Source organism: Sceloporus undulatus, chromosome 1 (assembly GCF_019175285.1).
Source record: "Sceloporus undulatus isolate JIND9_A2432 ecotype Alabama chromosome 1, SceUnd_v1.1, whole genome shotgun sequence".
Taxonomy (NCBI): domain Eukaryota; kingdom Metazoa; phylum Chordata; class Lepidosauria; order Squamata; family Phrynosomatidae; genus Sceloporus; species Sceloporus undulatus.
This window is the reverse complement of record NC_056522.1, coordinates 253,207,748-253,229,642: the sequence shown is the minus strand read 5'-3', so window position 1 is coordinate 253,229,642 and position 21,895 is coordinate 253,207,748. Positions and strand designations below refer to the sequence as shown.

The following is a 21,895-nucleotide window of genomic DNA, read 5'->3' as shown; positions in this document are numbered from 1 at the left end:
GTCCTTGGTCTAAGTGAGCTCTCTGTGTGTGGGGTGTGTGTGTGTGGGGGGTGTCATGTGCCTTCAAGTCCTTTCCGACTTATGGCAACCCTATGGCATTTCTTGGCCAGATTTGTTCAGAGGAGGTTTACCATTGCCATCCTCTGAGGCTGAGAGAGTGTGACTTGTCTAAAGTCAACCAGTGGCCTACATGACTCAGCTGGGGTTTGAACCCTGGTCTCCAGGGTCAGCATCCAGTGTTGAAACCACTACACTACCCTGGCTGTTGTTGTTGCTGTTGAGGAGTCACCCCAGCTGGAAATTCCTGCCCTGTTTCCAAACGTGAGGCTGGAAGCATGCTGTAAAAGTGGCCCCTATAAAACTGGACACTCTCACTGCTTACTTGGCAGGGCATAGCGGTGCCAGGGAAAGGCCACTGAATGCGTGTCTGTGTGTCTGTGTGGACAAGTGTGTCTCAGGGCTGGGAGAGGCCCAGGGGCAGCAGCCCTGCTGGACCTGAGCTGCCTCTCCTCCTCTGCCCCCCTCCTGCCTCCTGCCTGCCTCTCTCTCTCTCTCTCTCTCTTCTTAGGGCTGCCCCTGGCTGCCTTCCCCTCCTCCTCCTCTCCTGGGCCAGCCTCACTGTCTGTCTGGGGCCGGAAAAGCCACGAAGTGAAAGCTCCCGGTTGCTCCAAGCCCCGCTCTCCGAGGGGCCAGGAAGGAGGAAGGAAGGAAGGACGACGCCCCGCGGAGAGAGAGGGCCATGGAAGCAGGTAGTACTGACCCTCCTCCAGGGAGACCCAGAGCCAGGCACACTCTCTCAGCCCCAGGGAGAGGTATTGGCAGACCCCCCCTAAACAAATCTTGCCAAGGAAACCCCAGGAGAGAGGGCAGACAACAACAACAATGTAGGCGTTTTTTGGAAGCAAGTGACACTTTCTCAGCCTCAGAGGGAAGCAATGGTAACTCAAGGGCAGAGAACAACAACAACCAGTTAGTGTAGTGTAAGTGGTTTGAGCGACTCTGGGGACCAGGGTTCAAATGCCAGTTGGGCCATGGAAAGCCAGTGGTGACTTTAGGCAAGTGACACTCTCTCAGCCTCAGGGGAAAGCAATGGCAAACCTCCTCTGAACTGATCTTGCCAGCAAACCCCCCAAATAGTCTAGAAGGGTGGCCTAAGGGTCACCCAAAGTCAGACATGACTTGAAGGCACACAACAGCCAGGACAGCTGGAGGAGCCCAGTTGCAGTCCCCCTCTCCTTCTCTTCCTCTGGAGTGACTCCGCTTGCCTTCTGGTGGGGAGCAGCGAGCACAGTCCATGCCTTGCCCCCCCCCCCTTGACAAGGGACAAGCTCAACCAGCCTTGCTTTTATTTATTGCCTTGGGTTTAGTCTTGCATTCCTTCAATGGTTGTTGTGTGCCTTAGGCGACCCTAAGCCAACCCAATCATGTTGTTGTTTTTCGGGCAAGTTTCTTCAGCGGGGGTTTGCCAATGCCTTCCCTGAAAGGCTGAGAGAGTGTGACTTGCCCAAGGTCACACACTGGGTTTCCATGGCCAAGCCAGGATTCGAAGCCTGGTCTCCAGAGCTACAGTCCCAAGCCCAAACTACTACACTGAGCTGGCTTTGTTGTTGGTGTATTAGTTACCCTCAGTGGACTCCAGCTCATGGTGACCCTGTGGATGAGACCTCTCCAAGATCCTCTATCCTCCACCGCTCTGCTCAGCTCCTGCAAATTCAGGACAATTTTTCCACTTCCAATTGTCCCTGTGTGATCAACTCCTATCCAACTGGCATGCAGTCTTCCTCTTTTTCTGCTTCCCTCTACCTTTCCTAGCATTATTGTTTCTTCAAATGAGTCGTGCCTTCTCCTGATGTGGCCAAAGTACAACAGCTTCAATTTGATCATCTTGGTTTCCAGGGGTATTTAAGGCTTGATCTGTTCTAGGACCCATTTATTTGTCTTTTTGGCTATCCATGGCATCCTTAGCATTCTTCTCCAGCACCACATCTCAAATGAGTTGATTTTCTTCCTATCCACTTTCTTCGCAGTCCAGCTCTCACATCCATACATGGGGATGGGGAATACAATGGCTTGGATTATTGTGCTCATTATCAGTTCCTTGGTGGAGCCTCAGAAAGTCCATGAAGGCTTAAAAAGCAGAGGGGACGGAATCATAAGGACTCAGAGCAACCATCCTTGCAGAAAGAAGACCTTCTGACTAAAACATTTCAAGAATTGGTCCATCTGAGGGTAACAGAATTGATAGCAAGCAGTGCCTTTCACCATCACTGCCTGAAACCCCCCTCGCAGTGATTTTACAATGTGTTTTCCTGTTGGTTTGTTTCACACAGGTGGCAATGTGTATGAAGAGGCGTTGGGGAATAACGGGCTGGCCCCAGATGGGCAAGAAGTTGGCGGTGTAAATGGCCCGGCCCTGAATGGGCCAGATGTTCAAGTAAGAGAAGACCTACCCCAACTCAGAGCATGGGAATGGTTTTTTTCTGAATTAAAATTTGTAGATTTCTCTCATGCTATCAGCATGACCTGGGAGGATTCTGGGAGTTGTAGTCCAAACTGCAACCTTGCTAAACTCTTCACATTATCTTTAAGTGGTGTGAGTGCATATGTGTGTGTGAAAGAGAAAGTTAATTTTGTTCTAAGTTGGAAGCTTAACCAGAATTGATGGTGTTACTGGGACTGCCATCATGATCATCCTCTGTGGAAACCCGTGGTTTCCCCCCCCCCCTATTGACTTCCTCCAATACCCTACTCCATACAGAAACTTTTGTATTATTATTTTCGTACTAATGTTACTCATAAATCATAATTCCCATATACCAGTGAATGTAATGGCAATAGCTGTGACATAAACCACTAGCAAAATTAAAATTAAACCTTTAAATTACAATGTCATATGCACAGCCTAAATGTATTTACATGTACAGTGGTACCCCGGGATACGAATTGACCGTGTTACGAAATTTCCGGGATACGAAAAAGTTAGATAGGAAAAAACTGTTCCGGGTTACGATGTTTTTTTCAGGTTACGAAATTTTTTTCGGCGCGAAATTCAAACGCGACCGCTAGCCGCGCTTCGGAAAAGCCTTTTTCGGCTTGCGAAATGCATCGGGTTACGAACGCCGCGGCGGAACGAATTAATTTCGTAACCCGAGGCACCAGTGTATATTATGCTCCTTTATTCTGGTGCATCTACACTGTAGAAATAATGCAGTTTGAAACCACTTAACTGCCATGGCCCCATCATACAAAATTCTGGAATTTGTAATTTTGTGAGGCGCTAGCACTCTGGCAGAGAAGGGAAAAGACCTTGTAAAACTATAAATCTGTAATTTGAGTGCTGGGATTTTCCTGTGAATGTGGAAATGTGGAGAACATGGATATTTTTCCATGGAAAACATTCTCAACCTATATATGTGTGGGTGTCTGTGTGCATCCTCAGTTGTCTGGGTTGTTGCACTGCAATCAATCATGTTAAATGGGCTAAATATAGGATATGAAGTTCCAGTTATTAATCTAAGGAAAGGAGAACTGACAAACCGTGGTGCATAGTGCTAAGCTTGTTTCCATTTTACAAAATTTGTCACATCACCACTTTGTTTGTAGGCCTCTTCCTTCTTCTCTTTCTTGTTTTCTGAAGAATGTGTGGCATGCTAGTTCTGTGTCTTTGAGAATATGCCAGGGTGCTCCTTTCAACCTCTTGATAATGCTTCCATTTCCAGCTGGAGGACTTTGTGGGAGCTCATGGCGAGTACAACGAAGAAGAGGAGGAGCGGAAGTACTTCCGCCGGAAGCGTCTGGGTATTATCAAGAACCTCTTGGCAGCCAGCATTGGAGGGATGCTGACCTATGGGGTGTTCCTAGGTATGCTCTACATGTTGTTACTTTGAACATGTCTTGCTATTGGCCCATGCCTTAGTCTGCTTGAAATTCTCACCCATCTGTAGGGCCAAGCATATATCTAGGACAGAAGAGGGAAACTTTTGGCCCTCCAGATGTTACGGGCCTGCAGCTCCATCATCCCTCCCCATTTACTAAACTGATAAGGATAAAGGAAGTTGCAGTTCAGCAACATCTGCAGGTTCACATGTTGGCTATCCCCTAGTCTACATAGAGTAGAACAATTTTGTAAGTAAGCCCACATAGAGTTGGCCCTTCGTATCCATTGGAGTTCTGTTCCAGACCCCCTTTGGATGCCAAAAAACTGTGGGACTTCAAATCCCTTTGGTTTTAATGGAGGTGAGCTGTGCATATGGCTACATGAACACCCTGTCATTGGGGTGAATGAAGGAGGGCCATCTGCCGATGCTCAAATCTGCAGATGGCAAACCCGCAATTGGGGTAAGTGGACTGTACAGTCACCCCTCCTTTCTCAAGGACTTTAGGTCCACAGTCTTGGATATTCAGAGAGAAGCAACCTCCGTTATTGTCAGTGTAATGTGTTCCCCTGGTGTGCGCCCTGCACACACTTGCAGCCACGCACCCCATTCAAGCTATGGGGCTTGAATATACACAAGTCTCCATTTTTGCGGGGGGAGGGGGTTTGGAACAGATCCCCAGCAAAAACGGAGGGCTGACTGTATATCATTAGACTATAGTGCTAAGTAGCACTGGAACATAGACTACTATCCTCTTAACAGGCTAGGCATTTAAAAACCTGCCCTCTATCAAAGTAGACATTTTGCAACCTGTGATCTTGCTTTCCATGTTAGTTGCAAAGGAATTGAACCTGCTTATTTGCCTTCATGCTTGCCATGATGGCTGGAAGATTCTGGGAATGTAGCCCAATAAGTAGTGTTTACAAGTTCAGTGGCTGGACTAAAAAATGACAGAACAAATACAGTATCAGGAATATCTGCTAAGAAGGCTGGACTAAAGCAGCAGTTGTGTGTTTTGTCAGAACACTAGTTCTGGACTTAAAACTAGTAAAATACTAGTAAAAGAGTTTTACTTCCCAATGCCCTATTAGTACATATGTTCTTATGTCACTCTGGAATATTTGAGAATGAAGAAAGGGAATATGTACTGTATTCATATCTTGAGGGCATATATTTGGCATGGAGATAGTCCTATGGTCCCTCCTTGCTGTCTTCTCTTTTGGTGAAGATCTTTCTGTTCTAGTATGCATTTGGGAACAGATAGTTTATATGTAAAAATCTTTCTGTTTTACTATGGCTGTACTATTTTATTCTGTGTTTTTAAATTAGTGTTGTAAATGGTTTTGAAGCTATATAGACAGTTTAATACTATTTTAACCATGGCTTTAGTCCATTTATATGTGGTTTTGTTTTCATTTTATCCGGTTTGCTGCCTTGTGTTCCAATTTTTGTGGAAAGGTGGGATCTAAATAAAGTGATTGTTTGTTTGATAGGACTAGACTGGCAAAAGTTTCTGAGAGGACCTTTTCCTCTGCTGTCCTGAGACTATAGAATGACCTGCCAGAAGAGATATGATAGTGGAAAGCACTGACATCATTTAAAACAAAATTAAAGACAGATCTCTTCTGGCAGGCTTATAGTCAATTTTATTATAGTCAATTTTAAATCATTACATTTTAATTTGTGTATTTTTAAAATGTACTCATATGAGTGTATTTTAATGTTTTACAGTATTTGTATTATATTTTAACTATTAGTTTTATATGTTTTCTTTCTTTTTCTTTTATTTGTGTTTTTATTTTAACATGTTGTACTCTGCTTCAAGCCATGAGGAGAGGTGGGAAATAAATAAATTGTTGTTGTTGTTGTTGTTGTTGTTTGCCCTTATATTAAAGAACTGTACACAGCAAATGAGTGAAAGGCCTTTGTCTGAGACCTCAGAGAGACACAGCCATTCCTGGTAGCACAGGGATAAAAATGCCCAGTGGTCTGATTCCCAATCAGGTAGCCCCTTATGCCTTGCTTTCTTTAAAATAATGGAAAATTAGAAACATAGTGATGCATGGATGCATCAGGTAGGAGGCAGTGATGTTCACTGGAGGTGGACAACAATGAGTGATTAGTAACATAATGAAGTCGAAGGCTTTCACGGCCAGCATCCATAGCTTTTTGTGGATTTTTCAAGAGTTTATTCCTGAGGTTTCACCAACAGCTGTGACTGGCATCTTCAGAGAATGCTGGCATGGAAGAGAGTAGGGTATACAGTGGTACCTCGGGTTACGAAAATAATTCGTTCCGCGGCCGCTTTCGTAACCCGAAAAGCCTTCGTAAGCCGAAAACCCATAGGCGCTAATGGGGAAAAGCCGCGATTCCGTGTGAAATAGCGCCGAAAAGCACCAAAAATTTTTTCGTAACCCGAAAAAACATTCGTAACCCGGAACAATTATTTCCTATGGGATTTTTTCGTATCCCGGAAATTTCGTAACCTGGGTATTTCGTATCCCGAGGTACCACTGTATATACTGTTGGTTCAGAGGAAATGATTTAATCTGTGTATTGTTCTGTGGTTGAATAGCAAGGCCTCAGGGTGTCTATTGTCTGTGGGGAATGAAACCTCTTCAGCTAGGTGGTTTTTATTTGCATTTGCTAGGTCTTGATTGTGGTGTTTTTCAAAGTAAACAAAGTTTGGCTACCAATCCTGAAAACACAGCCTCATAGCCCGAAAAACCCACAAAAAACTATTAGCAACATCCTTCTACAACATGGAAGGTTGAGCCTGCTAAGATGTCAGGAGGCAATAGGGTATAGGAGAGACTCCAGCAAGGGACACACTGCAGGCACACCTATGAGAACTGAGCAGTGAAAGAGGCTCTGTTATTCAAGGGGAAAGAGAATGAGGAAAGAAAGAAGCAGAGCTTTGAAATGTTACTTTTTTGGGGAAATTCCTCAAATTCCCCAGCCTGTGTGACCAGTGGGAGAACTGAGGAACTGTAGTCCCTAAAAGTAACTTTGTAAAACTTTTGGAAAAGAGAGATCGTGTGCCTCTGGTATGCCAGGATCTGACTGGTGGGGCACAATACTTTATGAATTTGCATTGAGTACCAGAATGCTTTAGCCAATTTTGCCTCTGTGTTTCTTGTGTTTCTGTTCCTCTCATTGTTAGCTATTGCTCCTCCAGCCTCTGTGGTGAGGTGCCTTCCTGTTGTGCTAAACACAGTGATTTTGTCCTCCCAAAGTTAGGACAAGAAGCAAAGGGTTCCTTTTCTTTTGCCTTAACCACTATTAATGCAATGTTTGTCTTACTGCTTTCTTTATAAATTTGGGAAAGGAACACAAAGACAGCTTTGGTGGGAGCTTATTTCCTCTTTCAGTTCAAGCTAATAAACATGGAAGCTCAAAAGCCACAAGAAAAATCTTGACTGTCTGTGATAAAATTAAATCTATAGTGATGGTCTATAGAAAACCTCTTCAAACATTTGGAAAGTGATGCTTTATTGATGGAAAGGAACACCAGGTACTTTATTAGGTGTGATAAATAGTTAATGATGGCCCCATACAGACAGGCCAAAATAAAGCTGCTTCGGGTCACTTTGGAGGTATGTTGTTTCAATGATGCATGCATCCTAAGAGTCCGGAAGCTGCACCAAAGCCACGTCCCAGTCCTAAGAACTGGAGCACAGCTTTGGTGCAGCTTCCAGACTCTTAAGACACGTGCATCATTGAAACAGCATACCTCCAAAGTGACCCGAAGCAGCTTTATTTTGGCCTGTCTGTATGGGACCTTTGCTTGCTTATTAGGGACTCAGCCCACCAAGCAATGTTCTTTGTACGCCTCAGCCATTATCACACCCCGAAAACTTCCAGGCAAACCAATGCCAATCCAATGCCATCCCAAGACAAATCATGCATATTCACGTTAATTTGCAAGAGATTATCTCACGCAGTTGCTGTCTTTGTGCAGTCATTCCGGGCCTGATCCTGAGTCAGTCCAAAAATAGGCAAATTCAGTGAACTAGTAAATTCACAAATCTTATTCCAAGGTTAAGTCGCAGTCAATTCGATGTGGTGCTGGTGTGGAATACAAGTTTGCATTGGCCCTGCTATCCCCCCCAACCTCGAAGGTACAACATATCCCATGGTGCAGCGCTGCAATTTTGCACCATTTTACTTCCGGTAGTCCTTACACTTCCAGTGCTGGCGAGGAGGGTAGTGTAGCCAGTGTAGTGTAGTAGTTTCCGATGCCGCTGGGGAAAAGGCTACTGTGGAATGAACATATTCAAGTTTTAATGTGGACAAAGCAGTGCATGGTTTGTGCCCCCGATGCTGCTGGGGAAAGAGCACAGAGACCCATAGAAAGGCAGCTTGTTTGGATGCAAAAAAAAAAAAAAGGGAACATAATGCCCATGGAAAGGCAGCTTGTTTGGATGAAAAAAAATGGAACATAAAGCCCATGGAAAGGCTGCTTGTTTGGATACAAAAACAGAGCGTGTGCGCGCACACACACACACACACACATATATAGATGTTTATATTTTCATATATATATATGCCCACCCATGTCCATGGCTCACCCATGGGGGGGATTATGTGTGCATGCATATGTATGTGTGCTGTGTGTGTGCTTCCATGTGCCCGTATATATATGCATGGAGAAGAAGAAATGCGAAGCAATCATTCACGTGAAGCTAGCATTCACATGAAACAGGAAGTGGCCCCCTTCTTCATCCTGGAAGTGCAAAGGTTCATGATGTGTTCAGAGCCCCTCTGAGCATGTACAAGGGTGCCAATTCAAATTGCTTAATCCGCTTGGTATGTACTGGTGTGATAACTTATTTTGCTGTCACTCTGCTTTGCCTTTGGAATGACCACAATTTGGCTCTTCATGTGTGATAATTCATCACGTGAATTGGCTTGCTTTCAAATTGGATCTACTTTCCCTTTCCTTTGGGATGAGGGTACATTTCCCTTGTATGATAACGGCCCTCCTTAGGGTTCTGGGCAATGAGTGGTAAATGTTGGGCTATTCTGTTTCTGGATTTCATGCATTGTTGTGTTTTTTTTTTTATGCTCCCTTATCCAGTCATGCCCCAAATATACTGGTATTTTTTTCTGTTTGAGGTGTGATTAACTGTGGTGTGGGTGGGGTTCACTTCCTCCCCCATTGTCTCACATATTTAATTTTTATTATTGTTGTTGTAGTCATAATGCTAAAATGCAATACCACTTTAACACTGTAGCTGCAAAAGAAAAGCAAAAAGAAGAAGTAATATTCAGTCTGGTAACTTGGAATGTGAAAGGGAAGTATGATAAAAGGAAAACGTATGTAGCAAAGATCACATCCCTCTTCAACATGTCAACAGTGGATCTGTCCAGAAGTACAGGATGAGCCAAGACTATGGATACAGGCATGGGAATTTAACCCTGCCTGTATCAGAAACACTCACCTTGACCTGGATTTTGAAAGTCACAAGTAGTCAATTTCATAAGGAAAACACCGGAACAGGAAGTCTGTCGCAAAATCCCAATAAGTACAAATATATCTGCCAAATCCGGAGGCTTTTGGCCAGTCTGGATGAGCCCTTAGTGTAGATTCCAAAGTCCATGGAAAAGCATGAAAACTTGGCAACTGTTAGAGATTTGTTACATGTGCTATTTATAAATGTAGATTTGTGTTGGAGCATTGATGCATGCAGCCTTTTCAAGCAATGCATTCTGGTGCCATAATCTGAAAAGAAGTGTGGTAACCATTTATTGGGAGAGGCACGTTTGATTCAGCTAAAAGCATAGGGGTAAACATTACTTTGCAGGAAGGGAGTAAGATGTGGAGTTTAATCTGGTACACAGCCAAATAATTTGGTAGTCCTGAAAGGCCTGGGCTTTCTTTTTCAGATGTTCAGTACAGTGTCCAGATTTAATCTAGGTTGCTTGTTATGATGTGTTGTAAATGTCTATGGTTCACTTTTGCCATTCTTTAATCACTTGGTATTTTTATCAGCAGACTTTGAATAAAAATAGTAGTTATGGTAAGGCTTTCCTTTTTAAGTGCTGCAATTTTAATGACCCATGTTAAAATTTGTTTCTTCTAATTTTTAAACATCCTAGTGTGTTTTATCACTATAATTTAATAATAATAATAATAATAATAATAATAATACATTTTATTTGTATACCGCTTTTCCACAGATCAAAGTGGTTTACAGCCGTAGAAAACCATTACAACCATAAAAAACGTTACAAAACATCTCTAGATAAAAACCCAATTATACAAAATTTAAAACACAGTCATACAGCAAGGTAAGACAGGGAATCAATGGCATCAGCATACACAACTTCATTTATCAGGGGGAAGGCTTGACAAAAAAGGAAGGTTTTAAGCCTTTTTTTTAAATGTTTAAACTAGTTTTTATTATGTATTATAACTTGGTCTCCAGGCACCAAGGGTTTTTTATGTTGACAGATATTCCTGATACTGTATTTAATGAGCCCTGATGGTGCAGTGGTTAAATGCCTGTACTGCAGCCATTCACTTAAAACCATAAGGTTGTATGTTCAATCCTAGCCAAGGGGGCTCAAGCTCAACTCAGGCTTGCATTCTTCCAAGGTCGCTAAAATGAGTACCCAGGTTGTTGAGGGCAATTAGCTTACAGTTGTAAACCACTTAGACAGTTAGTTCAGTATGAAGCGGTATATACATGAAGCTGTTTGTTTTTTGTTTTGTTTTGTTTTTGTTCTGTCATTTTTTTAAAAAAAGCATTATTAAAGTTTAAGTCCAATATTATCGGTTTCTTAAAAATTAATCTTTACCTGGTTTCCTTCTGGCAAAATAAGCTCCCAGCTCTTGTGGAAGAAGGATCTGTATGCCAAACTAAATGTAACACTTCCAGTTGGTGAGGGATCTGATTGTCCAGCTCTTTGACTTAGGGCTGGCACCTACATCTTTGTCTCTACCTGGTCTTCAGAAATGCTATCCAGGCAGGTGGATTATGCTTTTCTTTATCTGTCCTTATTTAGCCTCAGAAGGCTGGTGAGATCTCAACCTGCTGCAGAGTCTCTTTGAAGAAGCAAGCAAAGGGATCCTGGTCAAGGCAGCTTGGTTTCCATGTATTGCTATATCTTGAAAGCTTGGTACTAGCTCTGAAGATTCTCTGCCTTTTGGAAATGAGAACAACTGTTGCCTCTTTTTGGAGAAGTCAACTGAGCAGTGCCTTTGCTTAGAATAACTACTCTTAGGCTTGACCCTAAATCTTTTGTGTTTTAATTATGTTTTCCCATAGGTCTGCTGCAGATGCAGCTCATCCTTCACTATGATGAGACCTACCGGGAGGTAAAATACAGCAACCTGGGGTTACAGAACATTGACAACAAGATGCTGATGGGCATCAACGTCACCCCAATTGTTGCACTTCTATACACTCCGCTCCTCATCAGGTACTGCTCTATCCTTCCTGCTGTTAATCCTCTTTTCATGGTGAATTTTGTACAGAGCTTGGAAATGTTAGGTTTTTGAGCTACAGCTCCCAGAATCCTTAGCCACTATGACTAAGGTGGCTAGGGGATTCTGGGATCAGTAGTTTGAAAAACGCTGTTGTGGTACAGATGGCACTAAAGCGCTATGCTCCCACCATGCTAGGGTTATGGGACCACTCAGCAACCGCATGGTCCCTAACCCTAGCACATACTGGCGGTGGCATGATGGCAGTGCCCCATGTACCCTGGCGCTGCCATTATGGCATAACAGACGCATAGCTTTTTGCGGATGTTTTTTCCTGCGGAGGGAAGCTGCACGGTTTGGCAGCTGTGACTTCCCTCCGCAGGAAAAAAGGCCGCCGTCGCTCCGGACAAAACCCCAGGTATGTACCAGGCCTAACTTTCCCAAGCTTTGGTTCCCAATACCACTGTGTAGATTTCTATGAAAATATTTCCTTTTGAAAGGAGTGTAACCCGGAGGCCTGTTCCCTGAAGTAGCTATACTTCAGTGATCCAAAATCCCAAGCATTGAACCTTGACACAACTAGAATCCAGGATTCTTCTTCTATCTTTCCAGATTCTTTGGGACCAAGTGGATGCTGTTCTTGGCTGTGGGCATTTATGCTCTCTTTGTCTCTACCAATTACTGGGAGCGCTACTATACTTTGGTGCCATCTGCTGTGGCAATTGGGGCTGTCATTGTCCCTCTCTGGACCTCCATGAGCAACTACATCACCCGGTGAGTTGGCCACACATGCCAGGCTGTGAGAGGAAAAGCCACTTGCCCAGCTATATCAGCCATCCTGTATGCTTTCAAGTCGTCTATCAACTTATGATGACCCCATGAATTTCAAAGGGTTAAGGCAAGGAATACTCAGAGGTGGTTTTGCCAATTCCTTCCTGTGAAATATAGCCTACAGCATTTGGTATTCATGGGTGGTCTCCCATCCAAGTACTAACTGGACCTGACTTTACTTAGCTGGTTGAGCTCCTTTTTCATCAGTAGTGTGCATTAGCACTTAAACACCCTGAAGGCACAAAATCTCATCATACCTTGAAAGCTAAGTAAGGTCATGCAAGGTTAGTATTTGGATGAGAGACTGCCAAGGAATGTGAGGTGCTGTAGGCCCCATTCAGAAGAAGACAATAGTAAATTACTTCTGAGTATTTTTCATGGAGTGACCATAAGCTAACAGGCGATTTGAAGGTGTGCATGTATGTGTGCACACACACACACACACACACTATGCTGCTCTGACTGGCACTGACATTGGGGCTGTCTGTCATGTCATTGGGGCTGTCAGAGTGGTAAATGGGTTTTGTATGTTTTCGATATACTGTCCCCATCTTGATGGAAACTTTTTAGATAGTGTCACGAGGTGTAAAGTTTTGACCAACTTTTAAAGCCAGGTGGTGCCATAGTGCCTCCCCCCATTTTTTTAACCATTTCCCATCTCCAAACCCATCCAACACTATTTTTTTAGGGCCAGAGGAAAAGAGCTGCTCCTGGAAATTTCCAGGGGTGACAATTTACTTTAAAACAAGTAAGTTGCCCCCATCCCAAATTCCTTATTTTGTCCACCCACGGGATTTTATGAAACCAGAAATAGATTTCTGTCCATTTCCATTTTTCAGGGGTGGTGTAGCATGTAGTGGGTCCCAGGGAGGAAAATCAGCACCTGAGCCCCAGGTTTACCTCCCTTGGTTTAAAGCAGAAATAGTGAAAGTGTGTCTTGTAACTGCATGTGCTTCCCACCCAGCCATCCACCCTGGTTGTTCTGGCAGCCCTTTGCTTGTCCAGAAATTCTGCTCTTTGAACACACAAAAAGGGGAAGTGTCTTCAGGAAGCATGCAGAAGACACAGTTCAGGTTTTAAATAGGTGGCTGTGTTTCCTGCACAGCTTAAAATTTGTAGAAGTTGTTGGAGAACTAAATTTGTGGCCAGTTCTCTTTTTTCCTTTTTGATTTTTGGTAGCCTGGTAGAAAAATTGAGCCACTGCAGTTGCTTATCTCTGAAGGGGTTGCTGGATACAACCCAGGCTTGAGGTCTGGCAAGCCCTGTGACAGGCTTTCATGTGCTATTCTCCTCAACAGGATGGCTCAGAAGTACTATGAATATGCAAACTATAAGATGGAGCATGTCCAGGAGCAGAAACGGGCCCCACGTGGAGCTTACAACTCCTACATCATTGGCTTCCAGACTGTCTTCTATGGTCTCTTTTATGTGAGAGTTCTGCCAATGCAACTGTAATGTTCTGGGGAGAATGAAGCAAGAGGGGTGGGTGGGAGGACTTGAGGCACCCTCCCTCCCATTGTGAAAATTTGTCTCTCATAGTTAGTTTGACATCTTCTCCCATTTCTCTTTCCCAGCTATGTTTTGTCTGGGCCCAGTTTCCTATGTATTTCTTCCTAAGGTGGTACCTTTATGATATGAATCATACACTCTACAATGTGCAGCACTGTGGTGAGTATCGTGGAAAATGGCTGTAGTTTAGCCACAGTTTTATGTACCAGCATTTTCCTCTTGGGGGTTTCAGTCTCCTGGGTTTCTCACATAGCTGCATTATCCCATGATCCCTTTTCACTATCACTGAAGGATGTTCTTCCATCAGGACCCATACTTAGCCCACAATCTCTGAGGCAGTATTTCTTCCCCAGGAACCAAGAGCCATGGGATTCTCACAGGGTTCAACACCACAGTTCTACAGAAACTTCCACGCAGCAGTGAACTCATCGCAGTGGAGAGTGTGCTCATGGGAGTGGCCTTCCTCTCCATGCTCCTGGTATGAACAGATAGAATAAGTGCAAGGACTTAACCCAATACTGATAGTCTTTCTGCAGTCTACTTCCCACTCTGTGACCATAAATCATTTATGCACTTGGCATAGAGACATGTTAATCTGTCTTGTGTGAGACTATGCAACTTCTGTGATTCACATGGCCATCATCATGTTTGTAATTGTTCTCACTGTTGCTATTATTATTTTCAGTATATACTCTACCATTTCTCATAAGAGGTCAGGGTGACCAAAAATGTATGCAGCATGCAGTCAAATCACAGATTGCAAACATCCAAAATAGCAAATCTATCAATCACAAATTACACATATCCAAATAATAATAATAATAATAATGATGATGATGATGATGATGATGATGATAATGATAATAATATTTATTTATATACCGCCCTATGGCAAACCAATCCGGGCGGTTGACAACAGTAAAATATAAAATATAACAATTAAAAACACTTTATCCCTCCCCCCCTTAAGACAATATTAAACAGTATAACATATTAAAAACACAATATCAAGCATAAAAACAGCAATTAAAACCCTGATTCCCCTCTGTTGATCCTCGACCATCACTGAGATGGGGCCACGGGAGGAATAAGGGAATCAGGGAACCTGGGCTGGGATGGTTAGTCTGGAAAGGCCTGCCGGAAGAGATCCATCTTGACCACTTTTTAAAAGCTGTCTAATGATGTTATCTGACGGATCTCATCCGGCAGGTCATTCCAGAGTTTGGGGGCGACAGCAGAAAACGCCCTCTGGGAGGTCGCCACAAGCCTAGATTTTAAAGGCTGCAGTAAGTTCCTCCCAGAGGACCGGAGAGCGCGGGGAGGATTGTACGGGAGGAGGCGGTCCCTGAGATAGCTTGGACCCAAGCCATTTAGGGCTTTAAAGGTGATAACCAACACCTTGTACTGGGCCCGGAAGCTGATAGGCAAATTACAAATATTTAAAACACCAGTTACAAATAATGGAAGAACTACAACAAAAGCAATACATGCAAGGAATAAACATTGAATTATGCATTGAAAGTATGTACAAGTTGATACAGTAGAATCCCGATTATCTGACATAAACGGGCCGACTGATTGTCGGATGACCGAAAATGTTGGATAATCCAATGACGGCACGCGTGCACGAGCACACCTGCCGCCATTGGGGACAGTGGCTCCCTTGGGGCTGAAGGAGTCTAAGCCTCACTTCAGCGTGGCTTGGACTCCTTCAGTCCCAAGGGAGTCCTGGCTTCCCTCCGCTTGAAGAGAGCTCCGCGGAGTTCCCTTCCAGCCGAGGGAAAGCAAGCCGCCGGGGAAGGGACTGGGACAAGGCCAGAGTCCCTTCCTCAGTGGCCTGGCTTCCCTCCACTTGAAGGAAGCTCTGCGGAGCTCCCTTCAAACCCAGGGAAAGCAAGCCACCAGGGAGGGGACTGGGCCAAGGCCAGAGTCCCTTCCTCTTTGGCCTAGCTTCCCTCAGCTCCCTTTGGAGGGAAGGCTTGCACCGGTGGGGGCTTCAGCAGCCCTCCCTCCAAAGGGAGCTCTCCTCCAAAGGGAGTCCGAGAGCTCCCTTTGAAGGGAAGTCTAGCCACGCCCCCAAGTTATCCAACAGTTGGATAATCCAGAATGTCGGATAACCGAATGTTGGATAACCGAGACTCTACTGTACTTTTAACTGATATGTCTCTTCAGGAAAAGGGTGGGATACAGATAAAGTTATACAATATTTTGCAGTTGACTCATAAAAGACCAAAGCATGGGGGAGACAGATCTCTCATGAAAGGGAATACCATATCTAGGGAAGCATAATAGAAAAATGGCCTTAATTTATTTATTTATAGTATTAAGAGCCAGTGTGGTGTAGTGGTTTGGGTGTTGGACTAGGACTCTAGAGTTCATGGTAGTTTGGCCATAAAACCCACTGGGTGACCTTGGGCAAGCCACACAATCACAGTTGAAGGCAATGACAAACCTCCTCTGAACAAATCTTGCCAAGAAAACCCCATGATAGGTTTGCCTTAGGGTTGCCATAAATTGGAAACAACTTGAAGGCCAACAACAATAACAGCAACAAATTTCTGTATCGCCTCCCAGTCCACAAGGTGATGAATAAATAAAAAGCTCCCAAGGTTATTATTATTATTAACCTTTATTTATAAAGCGCTGTAAATTTACACAGCGCTGTACATACAATCTTTTTAATTAGACGGTTCGCCTGAAGGTGATGAATAAATAAAAACCTATTAAAACAATACAAAGATGAAAACATTTTTGAAACACATCAAAATACTAAAAAAAACAAACCTAAAAGCAGTGAATCAATTCCGGGTTGTCTGTGGAAGATGTCATACCCTTAATCACTGGCCACTAGTTGACATAACTGCTAATTTACAAGAGGCAGAGTTGAGTCTGAGATGCAGATGCCATTGAAAATGGCAGCCCCATATTGAGTTCATTTGTTCTCTCTCTCTCTCTCTCTCTCTCTCTCTCTCTCTCACACACACACACACACACACACACACACCTTTGTCAAGGGTTAAAAGCCAAACTAGCACTGAAATGTTTAGATGTGTGTGACCATGAGCAATCAGCCTTTGGAGGACGTAAGCTAATGAGCTATAGCTGTTGCTCATAGGTACAAGGCCATTCTACTGCCTGCGTGCAGCAAGTCTGGAAATGTACATGTGTCTGTTTAAACAAGGGGACAAGTTTCAATGTAACACAGGAAGGGGGTGAGTTTGTGGGACCGCATGGCATTGTGTGTATATAAACTCAGGACTTCTGATGAGTGGTGTGAGTTGAGAGATAGGAGTTGGTTGTGTAGTTCTGTATAGTAGCATTGGTTGTTTGGTTTGCACTCTATAAATAAAGATAAGCACTTTCGGGAGCCTGGCTTGTCTGGTCGTTAATCAGCAGAAGCCTACAGTGGTGCTGGAGAGTTCCTGACGGTAGCTGCATTCTTTCATTCCTGGAAGACATCCATCTGCTGTCATCTTCGCTGAGGGCTGTGAACACGTTTCTGAAATTGTCAGTTATACTCTGCTGTATTCTGACCACCTTAGGTCAGGCATTATGGAGGAATTTGATGTCATGTGGGGGCAGGTCATGTTGGACTACAAATTGCACCACCACTAACCATTAGTTATATTGGCTAGGGCTAATGGGTGCTATAATACAAGAACCTATGTTCCTCATTTCTCACTTAAGTGGATTTAGCTGTTGCGCTTTTCCATGTCCTGTATCATAAGCTGGCACCTCTCAGGGGTGAGGGAAGAAGCTAGGAAACTAACATTATAGGCTCTAGTTTTGCCTCTGTTCCTGAAATCATAATGTGGTTTTCTGTCTCCCCAGGTGTTGATTATGTGTGGCTCAGCTTATCGTCCCACCGAGGAGATCGATTTACGCAGCATCGGCTGGGGTAACATCTTCCAGCTGCCTTTCAAGCACATGCGAGACTATCGCCTACGCCATCTTTTCCCCTTCTTTGTGTACAGTGGTTTTGAAGTGCTATTCCTCTGCACAGGCTTTACACTGGTACAGTACATGTCCTCTTCTAAGCCTGGAAAACAAGATGGGCTGGGTGTGTGATTGGGTCATGCTAATCAACACTTCCTTTCTCTGCACATCCCAGAACTATGGTGTCTGCTCCATTGGCCTGGAACATGTGGCATATATTCTGACATCATACGGACTCTCATCAGCTGTCTGCTCCATCTTCACACTTTCCATGCTGTGGCTGCCACGTCAAGTTCCTCTGCTTGCTGGTGCTTTTGTCCATGCTGTCCTCTCGATTGCCCTTTTCTTCTGGGAGCCTGAGGCCCGCAGTTTAGCCGAAGCCTCCATGCTCTACCTTGTGGCTGCACTCTGGGGCCTTGGCAGTTCCCTCAACAAGACCGGCCTCAGTGGTGAGCCAAAGAATGTGTCCGAAAGTTGTGTCAGAGGGCTTGAGCCATGTCCCTTCCCTTGTTTCAGTCAGACCTGTTCTCCCATTCACCTCTAAACTGAGTGTCTGATGTAGCTGCAGTCTTTCCCATAAACAAGGACAGAGATGAACAGTAGGTAGAGATTAACAGAAGGTAGGTCAGAATCTAATGGTAGATCTTTGGGTGGTTTACAATAGATCTCAAAGGTTTTCTGGATGATCTGTTGTAAATACACACACATATGCTTGAACACACAGAGGAAATTATCAATAGCAGTAGCTTTAAGTTTAACAAAGACTGCTTGGATAAAAATAAATGTATACTGTATATTGAAATTAGGAATATGTTTGCAGGTGAAAGAACTATTGAACTCATTTCTGGAACATTTCTGAAAACAAGGTCCTAGGTTATCCATGTACTCAGAGGTGCTCTTAATAATGAAGGTTTGGTCTCTAAATGATTATTTTTGTCATTTGAATCTCATTTGTGGATCTTGAGGTTATAGCGTAATAGAATGTATGCATGCATGTCACACAGATTCTATAATCTAGAAGTTTGCCCTGCTTCAGACTAGGAAATACATCAAACCAAGCTGAATCGTTCCACATTAACAGCAGTTCTCTAAGAAGTTGTGAGAATACATACCAAGCACACTCAGTGCTGAAGGACTGCAATGGCTTTTTAGGACAGTTGTCTCCTTTAAGTCTTTTATTGGTCACTAATAAACCTAGAAAGATTATCAGCTGGGTCTGATGGAAGAACACAGCTCATACAATAGTTTCAAAAGGTGCAAAAAATGATAGCTTTTTGGTATCAAAATCATTTTTTGCACCTTTTGGAACTATTGTATGAGCTGTGTTCTTCCATCAGACCAGCTGATAATCTTTACAATCAGTCTGCACTGGGTACTATCAGAGCTTGGTAAAGTCACTTTTGCTCCCAGCATTCTGCTGTCCATGCTGGCTAGGGAATTGTGAGAGTTGTGGTTCCAAAAATTCACTTTGCTATGCTCAGGTCAGTAACACAAACAAGAGAGAGAATCCTGTCCCTGAATCTGATTGTCACTCTCACTCCTTTCCTACAGTGCTCCTAGGGATGCTCTATGAGGACAAACAGCGTCAGGACTTTATCTTCACCATCTACCACTGGTGGCAAGCCATGGCCATCTTTGTTGTTTATCTGTGGTCTGGACTGCCTATGAAGGTGAGGACCAGGGCTGGGGTGGAAAGATGGGACTCTGCAACAGAGTGGAATTCTCACATGCTTTAGGGCAAGGTGCATTTTCTGGCTTCATAGAAGATTGAGTCTTCTTTATCCAGAAATGCAAAACTCAAAACTTTTTCATTGGTTGCTGAGATAGTGACATCTTTGCTTTCTGGTGGTTCAATGTATACAAACTTTGTTTTATGCACAAAAATTATTTAAAATTTAAAATATTGTATAAAATTACCTTCAAGCTCTTTGTATAAGATGTATATGGAACATCAGTGAATTTTATGTTTAAAATTTAATCTTATCTCCAAGGTACATCATTATGTATCTACAAATATTCCAAAATCAAAACAAATCTGAAATCCAAAACACGTCTGGTCCGAAGTATTTCTGATAAAAGAAACTCGTTCTGCAAAATATGAGAATAACTTTGAGACAAAGAGAATTCTTCTGGCCCAGGAAGGGTGACAAAATCTATGGCAATAGTAGTGTGTAAAGTAAGGTTGGAAAAAAAAGAAAGGAAGGAATGAGGGAGTGACGCATGGCTTTCAAGATTTGGGACTGCACCTCCCCATCATTTTTCACCATTGTCAGTGTTGGCTAAGTCTGATGGGAACAACAGTTAAACTACATCTGGAGAGCCACACTTTGCTCACTTCTGAGATAGGAGAAGGTCTCAGCAGTCATTTTGAGTAGCATCAACCTAGATTGCTGAATTTTCCTCTTATTGCTAGGCTAAGTTCCCAGAAGAGAGTGAGGGAAGAACTGACGTCTCCTGTTTTTTGTTATTGTTTTCTTTAGTAACCTATGAAATCTCTACCTTCCAGGCTAAATTGTCCATCTTGCTTGCTACACTGATAGCTGCGGTATTATCCTACCTGTGGATGGAACGTAAAGTAGTCCATCTTATCCCACACCGTCTTCCCAAGATTCCCAAGCCACGCCACAAGATGCGAGGCTACCGCTACCTGGAAGATGAGAACTCTGATGAGACAGACTCAGAGAGGGAGGATGAGGGGAAGGAGAGTGACTCCTCAGAGGGAGAGGCACCCGCTGACCAGCAGGACCAACCTCGGCGCAGAAACAGATGTGCCTATGAGCAGGCCCTGGGGGAGGAGGGTGGAGATAATGCTGGTTAACTCCTACTGCAGCTTGTAACATTTCTTTAAAAATTATTCATTCCTATCAACTCACTGTATATTTTAAAAGGTTACTTGTTTTATTGCCTATTACTTTTTCATTACTTGGTTAGGTTTTGTTTTTGTTTTTAAATATTAGGATTGACAAAAGAATGATATCAAACTTGAAAATCTGATCTCAAGATCCTGCTGAAAATGCACTTCAGAAATAATAAGTAATATGTGGTGTAAGGAAGGATCTAATTAGGGGCATATTTAATTAGCTCAAGTTGCTGAGAGGGGGGCCCTTACAAGTACCGCATGAGACTGGCTCCCGATCTGTCTACGAAGGGACTGAATTATCCTTAAGAAATAGTGCACAGACAGGCTTCTTCAATTAAAGTCTAATTTTTATTAAAAGGGAAAAATCACACAGCAACACAGACATACACACACTCATATAAGGCTCAGGAAATCAAGAGTGGAAATAGGGAATAGTTCAAGGCAGTAAGGCTATACTTACTCCAGTTGGCTTCTCTGGGAATCCAGTCCAGTGGGATGTGGATGGGACTCAGTCATGCAAGTGAATGACCAGTCCAGGAGCCAGACCAGAGTTCAGAAGGACAGCACTTTCCCCTGAAATCCAGACTGGCCCCGTGAAGAGGCAAATCTGGGGGTTCTTATAGGCAAAATCTAGCCTTTGGCAAGATGCTTAATGGCTTGGCTGAAGATTAGACAAAGTTGTTTGATTGCCTGAGCATTGTTAAGTCAGGGAGTAGCATGGTAGTATCAATGGAGTTGGGTCTGACAACGGGGGGGGGGGGGGGGGGGGGGGGAGACAAGCAGGAGAATGTGTGAGTTGTTAAGCTGATCACTGGCCCATCAAGTGTGAGACTATTAACCAACATTTTGTATTGTTTTAAGTTTGGAAGTGATGGCTTTCCCATTTAGCAATTCCCAAACCTTATGGGGAATTTCCAAAGTGTTGTTTTCCAGGGTTCTTGCGAGGCTGACTCATCTGCCTACCTGACCCACTGCTTTGAGGATAATGGCGGAGCTACCTGGGAGGTCAGTTTGGGGCCATGAAGGAACTCCACACACCAACATTTTGGAAAAATCCAGTTATACTAACGGTGGTATATCCCCATCAGTTTGTGTGGGGAATCATTGGTGTATATTTGATTTTTTTTGTTAGTAGTTTAGTTAAGCTTTTGTTATTTTTTGTTGATATTAGTTTTAGATATCTGTATAAAATTTGTTTGTGGTTGTGTTTAGACTTAATAAAATTATTTTTTTTAATGTAACCTCTTGTAAGTGGTGAGAAAAGTGTTATTTTTAATTATTTTTTTCTATGGTGAAATTCTTTTATTCTTCAGGAAGAACTGGCAATAAAATTTTGGTATATTTTCATATATCGGTTGTTGTGATTCAGCTGGTAATAATTATGTGGGCAACCACAGACAACCCAGGTGTTTTATTTCTCTCTAGAGTCATATCAAAGTACAGTACTTACTA

General features: G+C 43.4%; 1 protein-coding gene across 2 annotated transcripts; it reads left to right on the top strand.

Annotated features, from left to right (window-relative positions):
* The first annotated feature begins 594 nt into the window (after positions 1–594).
* UNC93B1 (unc-93 homolog B1, TLR signaling regulator) lies at positions 595–21,792 on the top strand. Of its 2 annotated transcripts, none has more exons than XM_042444862.1 (12): positions 595–749; positions 2,331–2,434; positions 3,720–3,861; positions 11,150–11,303; positions 11,920–12,081; positions 13,437–13,566; positions 13,713–13,806; positions 14,001–14,125; positions 17,479–17,661; positions 17,759–18,032; positions 19,135–19,253; positions 20,090–21,792. In XM_042444862.1, the coding sequence occupies exons 1-12, from the start codon at positions 740–742 to the stop codon at positions 20,399–20,401; spliced, it is 1,809 nt and encodes a 602-aa protein (XP_042300796.1). In that variant the 5' UTR covers positions 595–739; the 3' UTR covers positions 20,402–21,792. The 2 variants fall into 2 exon arrangements, with proteins under 2 accessions (XP_042300796.1, XP_042300798.1); XM_042444864.1 differs by lacking the exon at positions 595–749 and adding an exon at positions 1,958–2,229.
* Positions 21,793–21,895: the final 103 nt, after the last annotated feature.